This window comes from Neoarius graeffei, chromosome 3 (genome assembly GCF_027579695.1).
Source record: "Neoarius graeffei isolate fNeoGra1 chromosome 3, fNeoGra1.pri, whole genome shotgun sequence".
NCBI lineage: Eukaryota > Metazoa > Chordata > Actinopteri > Siluriformes > Ariidae > Neoarius > Neoarius graeffei.
The window spans coordinates 48,057,653-48,067,775 of NC_083571.1; the positions used below are offsets into that span (position 1 = coordinate 48,057,653).

General features: G+C 41.8%; 1 protein-coding gene across 2 annotated transcripts in view; it reads left to right on the forward strand.

The window, feature by feature from the left end:
• Positions 1–8,503, forward strand: part of slit1a (slit homolog 1a (Drosophila)) — a 206,844-nt gene extending 198,341 nt beyond the window's left edge. For both annotated transcript variants that reach the window (XM_060916914.1, XM_060916915.1), the window contains exons 36-37: positions 3,737–3,948; positions 5,195–8,503. In XM_060916914.1, coding sequence (XP_060772897.1) covers positions 3,737–3,948; positions 5,195–5,433 — 451 coding nt within the window. In that variant the 3' untranslated portion in view covers positions 5,434–8,503. The remainder of the gene's footprint in view (positions 1–3,736; positions 3,949–5,194) is intronic.
• Positions 8,504–10,123: the final 1,620 nt, after the last annotated feature.

Consider the following 10,123-nt stretch of genomic DNA (forward strand, 5'->3'; position numbering starts at 1 on the left):
TTACTTGCCCAGGAAGTATTCCCAGGCCATTATTCTTGTTGTTTACATTCCTCTCGCAGCTGATACATTGCAGGCTGTTGACATCATCAACAACATGACCGTGAGCCTTCAGACCCTACACCCTAGTGCCTTCATAGCGCTCTCAGGAGATTTTAACCATGTAACCCTGATAATATCCCTGCCCGCTTTCAAACAGTTTGTGGAGTGTAAGCCTCGTTATCTCTAGCCGCTTTATCCTGTTCTACAGGGTCGCAGGCAAGCTGGAGCCTATCCCAGCTGACTATGGGCTAAAGGCAGGGTACACCCTGGACAAGTTGCCAGGTCATCACAGGGCTGACACATAGACACACACAACCATTCACACTCACATTCACGGTCAATTTAGAGTCACCAGTTAACCTAACCTGCATGTCTTTGGACTGTGGGGGAAAACGGAGCACCCGGAGGAAACCCACACGGACACGGAGAGAACATACAAACTCCACACAGAAAGGCCCTCATCGGCCACGGGGCTCGAACCCGGACCTTCTTGCTGTGAGGCGACAGCACTAACCACTACACCACCGTGCCGCCGTGGAGTGTAAGACCAGAGAAAATAAAACACTGGACCTGCTGTATGCTAATGCTAAAGAAGCATACAGCTTTGAAGCTCTCCCTCCCCTGGGAAGATCAGATCACAACCTGGTCTATCTCAAGCCCCTTTATATTCCTGCAGTCCATGGGCAACCAGTGATCACTAGAACTGTCCGGATGTGGTCACAGGAAACTGAGATGATTTTACAGGGCTGTTTTGAGGCGACTGACTAGGACATTCTCTGTAATGCACATGGGAAGGATATAGATGGACTTGCAGACTGCATAACAGACTATATTAATTTTTGCACAGACAGTATTATCCCCACCAAGATGGTACGCTGTTTCCCCAATAATAAACCTTGGGTGAATAAGGACATTAAGGTATCAGTGAACAGGAAGAAGGCTGCCTTCAGGAGTGGAGACAAGGAGAAGATGAAGAAGATGCAGATTGAACTGAGGGAAAAGATCAAAGAGGGCAAGGAGCATTACAGAAGGAAGCTGGAGAGCAAACTCCATCAAAACAACATGAAGGAGGTGTGGAGTATGAAAACTATCACTGGTCATGGAAGGAAGACTGACCAGAGGATGGAAAGAGACCTGCATCAGGCCAATGAGTTAAACCTGTTCTTTAATAGGTTTGATGAGGGGGGCCTCTGCCCACTCAGCTCCTCTTGTGACTCACCCCTTCAGACATCCTCACCTCAAACATCTCTGCCTGCCCTCCATCCCCCACGTCCTTCTCCCAACATTTCTCACCTCCCACCCACCCCCATCATTTACCCCAACACTCCATCCCCCCTATAACTCTCCTCCCCAGCACCCCCACTTTACCATCCATCCTCAATGGCTCTCCTGGCTCCTGGCCATTCACTTCAGCCCTCCATCACTCCTCCTCCATCAGGACTTCAGAATGGCTCTCCAATCAACATCACAGCAGAGGAGGTGAGAAGGGAGTGCAGTTGTCTCCACCCAGGCAAGGCTGCAGGCCCTGATGGCCTCAGCCCCAGAGTGCTGAAAAGATGTGCTACTTAGCTGTGTGGGGTTTTTCAACACATATTCAACTTAAGCCTGAGCAGGATGATCATCCCAGCCCTGTGGAAAATATTGTGCCTTGTTCCTGTGCCCAAGAAGAAACATTCGAGCGCATCCAAAACTACAGACCAGTGGCTCTGATTTCACATCATGAAGTCACTGAAGAGGCTGGTCTTGAAGCACCTCCGTTCAGTAGTAGAACCATCACTGGACCCCCTGCAGTTTGCCTACCAGCCCCATATTGGAGTGGAAGACACCATCATCTTTCTGCTGCACAGGGCTTATACTCATTGAGAGGAGACAGGCAGCATTGTGAGAGTCATGTTTTTTTTTTTTTCCAGTGCTTTTAACACAATAAGACCTGCCCTGCTTGGTGATAAGCTACTGAAGATGCAGGTGGATGCTCCTCTAGTGATCTGGATCACCAACTACCTCACAGGAAGGCCACAGTATGTGAGACTGGAAAACAACATGTCTGACCTTATAGTGAGCAGTGCAGTGGTACCTCAGAGGACGGTCCTGTCTCCCTTCCTGTTCACATTCTATACTTCTGACTTCAGACACTGCTCACAGTCCTGCCACCTGCAGAAGTTTTTGGACAACTCTGCCATTGTGGGCTGTATCAGCAGGGGACAGGAGGCTGAGTATAGGAGTGTGGTGGACAGGTTTGGGAGTGGTGCAGACTGAACCACCTGCAACTCAACGTTGCAAAGACTAAGGAGTTGGTGGTGGACTTTAGGAAGCAAAGGACCAGTCTGAGCCCAGTCACCATCGAGGGAATGGAGATGGACAGTTTGGAGGAATACAGGTACCTAGACGTCCATATAGACAGTAAACTGGACTGGACAAGAAACACAGATGTCCTATACAAGAAAGGTCAGAGCCACCTGTATTTCCTCAGGAGAGTCAGGTCTTTCAATGTCTGCAGAACCATGCTGCAGATATTTTATCACTCTGTGGTGGCCAGCATCATTTTCTACACTGTGGTGTGCTGGAGCAGCAGGGTGAAGGTAGTTGATGCCAACAGACTCAACAAGCTCCTCAGGAAAGCTGGGTCTGTCCTGGGAGTGGAACTGGAGTTGTTGGTGGAGGTATCAGAAAAGAGGATGCTGAGGAAACTTCTCAGTATTATTGACAATCCCTCCCACCCCCTGCATGACACAGTGGAGTCACATCAGAGCACCTTCAGTGGGAGACTGAGGCCACCGAGGAGTAACACAGAATGCCACAAGTGGTCTTTCCTACCAGTGGCCATCAAACTATATAACTCCTCCCCTCCTGTAAGTTGGACAGCTGATCAATCAAGACAGTAATACCAATATCATGTGCAATATACTGAGTTGTCATGTGAAATAATGTTTTTTTCCCAACACCATGTGCAATATTTACTTTCACCATTAGGTTAGTCTATTACATAACTTACCTTATTTCTGTTGTTAGAATGCTAACCATCTAGGCACTGGTTTTTGCATTTTCTATTTCCATCTGAGCTTTTAGTTTAGCCCCTTATGTAACTTACATTATTTCTATTGTTATTCTGTTGTTGCTCTATTAGGCACTGTTTTTAGACATTTATTTCTTGTACAGTTCTTATTTTATGTACAGTTTATTTTAAGCTTGTATTGTTGTATTTTAACTTATACTGCATTGTTATGGAGCCATTTTTGGCACAAGAATTTCCTTCGGGATTAATAAAGTTTTATCTTATCTTATCTTATCTTATCTTATCTTATCTTATCTTATCTTATCTTATCTTATCTTATCTTATCTTATCTTATCTTATCTTAATGGCTCAGTGGTTAAGGCTCTGTGCTAGTGATTAGAAGGTCAAGCTCCAGTACCTCCAAGCCACTGGGGGCCCTTAACCCCTTCTGCTCTAGGGACATATACCAAGACCCTGCACTCTAACTTGAGCTTTCTAACAAGCTGGCATTCTCTAGAATTTCACTGTACTGTACTGTTTCCTGCCCTTGCCAATAACTCCATGATACATTAATATCCACTCATTTTATCAGCCAAGTGTTATATCAGTTGGACCTTAAAGCACCAACCATTCTTGCATTACAATTGCATGCTTATATTTATTAAGTCACTATTGCTTACTGAAGATCTTTCCATCTCTCTGCAGGTGTGTGCATGGAAAATGCATCCCGCTGGACATGCAGTCCTACCGCTGTGAATGCCAAGAAGGTTACCGTGGTGCTCTGTGTAACCAGCAGGGAGAACTCTTCAACCCGTGCAGAAGGTTACAGTGCAAGCATGGCCGCTGCCAGATTTCAGACTCGGGTGATGCGTACTGCCACTGTGAGAATGGATACACTGGAGAATTGTGCGATCAAGGTGAGAAATGAAACAAGTGCCTGAATGTTGGGAAAATCATGAATCAAGAATACCAAACCCAGTAATTTTGAAACTGTTTTTCATATATTATTGTGTTGCATATTGCAAAAACTGGGAATAGTGCATATTAGAGTGTAGTGTGCTACTATGCATTGTTCCCACTAGTCACCATAGATACATGATATTCTAAAATGTCATCGTCGTCACTGCTGAACCCTATCCGAGCTTGAGGCAAACCATGTTTGGGTTACTCGGATAGAATTGTAGCAGTAGGGTGGCCAGTTCCTTTCTTTGCACTCACACACACATTCACACATATGGGCAATTTAAAGTAGCCAGTTAACCTAACTGCATGTCTTTGGACTGTGGAGGAAACCCACACAGACACGGGGAGGACATGCAAACTCCACACAGAAAGGCCCCCATCAGCCACTGGGCTCAAACCCAGAACCTTTTTGCTGCGAGGTGACAATGTTAACCACTACACCTCCATGCCGCCCACATTCTATAATGACATGATTCCAAACTTTATGGCACTGTGGATGTGTCCTAAATCATACACTAGATACGATATAGTTGGCTATGAGTTAGGGAGTTAGGAGGCCAAAATAATGGTTCCCTTCAAGAAATAAAAGGAAAGCACAGTAAAGAAGATGACTTTTTCACGTGTGTACACAAGCACAGCAAAATTCCTCCTCTGCATTTAACCCTTCTGAAGCAGTGAACACGCACATGGACATAGCCAGAGCACTGGGCAGCTCTACTACAGCACCCAGGGAGCAGTTGAAGGATAGGTGTTGTGCTCAAGGGCATTTCAGCCATGATACAGAAGGAGGGGAAAGTGCTGCTCATTCACTCAACTCCCCTTACATTTTCCCTGCTGTTCTCGGGAATCAAACCAGCAACCCTTTGGGCCTAAGGCTGCTTCTCTAACCTTCAGGCCATGGCTGCCCCATGAGAACCTTAGACACAAAGTAGACTGCAATTTACAAGATGACAAGTGTGATGGCAAGCTGATTTGTTTCAGCAGATGAGAAGGTGAGAACAGTAGATAGACTAAAGGACTAAAGCGCTGCTGCATCAGTCTCTTTAAGTAGGGATGAAGTAATCATGTGTAATATAGGAAACTGTAAAAATAGAGTAGCTCATTTCAAAATAAGTTTCGGATGGTAGTGAAAATCATATTAATCATAAAGATTAAGATGGACGTTGTTCCTTATTCAAATATCTATCTGTTTGTGTTTAGAGTCAGAGTGCCGTGGTGAGCAAGTGCGGGACTTCTACCAGGTGCAGCGTGGCTATGCAATCTGCCAGACGACACGCATGCTCTCGTGGGTGGAATGCAGTGGAGCATGCCAACCAGGAGCCTGCTGTGCCAGCCAGAGGACCAAGCGCCGCAAATACACATTTGAGTGCAGCGATGGCACTTCGTTCAGCGAAGAGGTGGAGAAGAGCATCAAGTGCGGCTGTGTGGGCTGCATGTAGTGCAGAGAAGGGAGGCAGAGAGAACGCGAGATAGAGAGAGAGAGAAAGACAGAGAGAGATGGCACGAGTCAGAGAGTATACAGAAATATATAATAAAACTATATATTATGGACAACGACATTTGTAAAATAGAGGACTTTTTTTCTCCCTCCGTGAACTCCCAAAGGGTGTACGGCGTAAGACAGAGCCAAAACAAACAAACAAAAACAAACAAAAAATATGTTGTATCTGTGAAATGTTGTCAGAAAAATGAGCAAAAAAAAAAAAAAACGGTGGCTGAGAAGTCATAAGGTGTCGCACGATTTCCATTTCCATTTGATTGCTTCTTTCCATCCATTCGCTAGGCCTCAGGCAGCCTCAGAGCAACAAGCAAAGAGGTTCAGGCTTTCTTGGGTAGAGCGCTAGAGAAGCAGTGGACGAAGAAACAAGGCTTTTTTTTTTTCTGCACACGCAGCACAGGGGCTGTCCTCTTTGTAAATGAGTGTCTCAGTAACACCAATGACACACAGTCCCACTACTGTCAATAACACTGAACTTTTCTATAAAGTACCTCTACATCTATACACACACCTACAGACATAATCTATATCACAGACAATGTATACTGACTAACCGACCATACTGGACCATGTCCAAGCAAGTACAGCATTAGATATATGACATGATATGATATATGATATGATATGATGCTACAGGCATGTTGGGCTAATAAGCGAGTAGCTTTGAGAAGCTCAAAAAATCATCCAGTGAGGGCAGGACAAGAGATAATGTGTTAGAAAATGCCACAAAGGACGTATGTGTGTGTGTGTGTGTGTGTGCTCCTAACTTACAAGCTAGCTACCTGTTGTGCTTAGCCTCCCATTAACGGTATTGAGAGCACAAGCTTCTGGTGCCATTAACTTGTACATCAACTTACAGACAGGGTTGAGCAACCTTCAGAAACTTCTACAGAACATCCTGTGAAGGTTTGGGCCCTTCAGCTCTTTATTTATCCACGCTTGTCTGTGGATGATAGTTTTCTTGTCTTTTTTTTGTCAGTTTGTTTCTTGCACTGTCATTTGCGTTACAGTTTAAATGGAGCGTACATATTCAGATGATACTGCTGAATATTGAAGTGTTTTTGTTGTTGTTGTTGTTGTTGTTTTTTTTATTGTGGTGTCCACCATGACACAAGGACTGTAGTTAATATTCTTAAGACCCCAGTATAGCCAAATGCATTGTCTTTTTAGTTTGCATCAATGAATTCGTGTAGGTGTGTTTAATAAAGAGCCCTTCCCTCCGTTTTCAGATTATATTTGTCTCCGCTTGCGACGCTGTATTTGTACAGCTGAGTGGTATTACTGCATTGCACACGATACACACCAGCCGACAGCGTCCTGTGGCACCATTCACCCAGCATGCATTGCGTTTCCCCTTCCCTCTCCTTCAATGTGAGCAGGAGGAATCTTATGTTCTCCTCTCAAATGCCTGCAGTATTACTTGTGCAAATTTTTTGCATGTTCAAAAGACTTGCAATTTGATATTTAAACATCGTTATTACTCATTTTTGTGTCCTAATTTCAATGCTTTTTTTGCATTGCTTTCTTTGACGTTTTGGTTTCCTGATGTATCCTAACTCATTTAGCCCTCTCTTTATACAGAAATGCCTAACAGATTCTAATATATATTTGTATTTCATTTTTTTGGTATAGTATTTTTATATGTTAAAGAGTTAGTCTGTGTTTTTCGGAAGTTACTATCGGAAAAAAGGCAGAATGACATTTGGCGGACTTCATTGGTATGATTTTTTTTTTTTATTTTAACTCTATTCATAGCAAGCTAAAAACTAGTTTGTAATTGGACAAAATTTAAATAAATCAATAAATTCAAAACCCAGTGGCCTCATTTTAATCAGAGCCAGTATTGATTTAGAGGAAACTTTAATATTGTATATGTTGTCTTCCATGTGTATATTACATCTAATACTGTGTGCTTTTTTTATTTTATTTATTTTTTATCTAAAGGCTTCCTGATCTAGAAGTGGCAGAATAATGTTACAGATTTTAAATAACAAAATTTCCTTTTTCTTTCTTTTTCTTCAAATGAACATAAAAGTTTTTAAAAAATCCAAAACTTTCTTTAAAATCTGTATTTATGATATGATTGTTAAAGCTAGAAAGGGCTGCCTAACACATTCCGGTTTCCCGAGCCAGAAAGTTGAGAGGCCTAAACACAACTACAAGCAGAAAAGATTGTACCTCCATCGTTCTTTGTTATAATTTGTATTTTTTATAAATATATTTTAACTGGTGTTTATGACTTTAATTTCACAAAAAGAAAGCCTACACAGAATGCATATATCGGGTTACTCCTCACTAATTGCTTGCTTTGTCAGGATCACCCAAGCATCGTTGCCAACATCATAGACTTTTTTGATAGATATTTAAAGAGTTGTACTCTTTAGTGAAGTGGTATCTTTTAGGAGTAAATTAATGTGTCTAATGTTCACTCTGCTATCTAAAAGTAAAGTCATTTCTTTTTTTTGTGAATGGCGACAAACTTCATCCTGTATTTTTCTGCTGCTGTGGATGCTAAAGCACTCATTTTTTTATAACCCCATTCAAGCCTTGTCTTCTTATAGCGCTTCTTCTTCTTCTTCTTCTTCTTCTTCACTGAACAGCACGGCTGTTAGGTGGAGGTGAACTGTTAACCCATGAAGGTATGTTGCATGGTTCCAATGCACTTTCCATGCTTTCCATGTCGCTCTCCGGTCATTTTCCCGTCAAGACTTTGAGATCTCAAACAGATCCCTTCATAAACCCTCTATTTTCCTAAGCTATACTCCTGAACATGTATTGTGAACAATGCAGTGTCTCTGTTGTATTGATTTTTTTTTTTAATTGCTGCAAGAGCTCTTAAATGTTCGCTAACTATCAAATGTGCTTCTGTTGTTTTTTTGTGCGTCTCTGGGATTCGATGGTTATAATTGATCATTGCAGTAAATCTGAATGTAAGTAGTGCCACCGACAAAATGTTTACTGAAAACTCCACCCTTTTCATTCATTAAAATGTGTGTGCTTTTATTATGTAATACCGTGTGCGCTACTTCTTTTCAATATCCCTGTATGTATATGTATTTCAATTTTCAAACATGCTTTCAATTAAAAAAAAGCAACTTTATAAATGAAATAATTTCCTGAGAGCAAACAAGCTCTTGTAGACTATTTTATGATGTTGGTACATAAAACCAGTAGGACAAAATAAGAGAGAGGTTTAGGCTGAATTACACTGGTGGCGGAATGGAAATCAACTTACTGGACATTTTCAATCAGTGTAAACAAATGAATAATTTTATTGCCACAAGTCTGCTATAAGATTAGTCAGGACACTGTTGGGTTTCTGTGTGGAGAGTATCGTGACTCCGTGTTTAGCTGCTGGTGAGCAGGGCAGTGGGAAATGGGATTGGTGTGAGCCCCCTGCTGGGCAAACAATGCACACCTGTCTACAATAACACTGGGACAGAAATACGGTAAAACAGACAGTACAACTAAAGCTCTTTTGATTGTAAAACATCATACTACTGCCACAATAAAATTATAATCAGCTAGGAAAGAAAGAAATACTTATGAAAAACCAAAATCTCTTAAATCTCTGAGTGTCTAGATTCATATGAGCCATTCACCACCACTGTGGCATGTGACATCACAAATAAATTTAATGCTGAAAATGGGCATGCCCAAAACAGGCAGAAATTTCATTGTTTAGCCTCTGGTTTAAAAAAAAAAAAAAAGGGTTAAGCTTAATTCATGAAATATGTGCCAACCAATCATAATTCACTGCCATCCTGTGGCCTTAATGATATTACAGTAGCTAAGGTCAAGGTCAAGGTTCTTTTTGTCATTTGCATGTTTCACATGTAAACGAAATTTGTGCCTCAGGGCCAGCAGCGTATATAAATAGAAGAATTAAAATTAAAAATACATATAAAAAATAGAATAGGGAAAAAAGAAAAAAATAAATAAATAATGCAACCGTGATAAAGTGTTCAGGTGAACAGTAAAAACTTCAATATGTGCAAAAATGCAAAATGAGGGGAGTGGGGGGCAGCATCAGAGCTTAGGCTTAGTGTTCATTCGTCTCACGGCTTCTAGGCTTCACATGCAGACACGAGGAGAACATGCAAACTCCGCACAGAAAGGCCCTCGCCAGCCACGGGGCTCGAACCCGGACCTTCTTGCTGTAAGGCGACAGCACTAACCACTACACCACCATGCCGCCCAACTCTTTACTATTTAAAAAAAAAAAAAAACACTGACAGAGTTTATGGCAGGAACAGACACAGTCCGTAAAGTCAAAATCAGATTTCCGTGCCTATAAGGACACGGAAATCTGCAAATAAGAGTTTGAGAATCACATTATGTACACTGTATTTATTTATACAGTATTTACACAGCAATGTTCTGATTTACAAAAATTCCAAATAACACATCCTGATTACAGACTCAGTTCATGGGTGTTTTGCACATGATTTACAAAGAAGAATTGCATGGATGGTATCACGTGCAAAGTAAGAGGAGAAAACAGGATATAAATTTGATATCTGCTCATACAAACTGTCTCAATGGCCACTAATTAAAGACAATTATATACTGCCTTGCCAAAAAAAAAAGTCACACACGCTAATATTTGGTTGGACGCCTTTAGCTTTGAT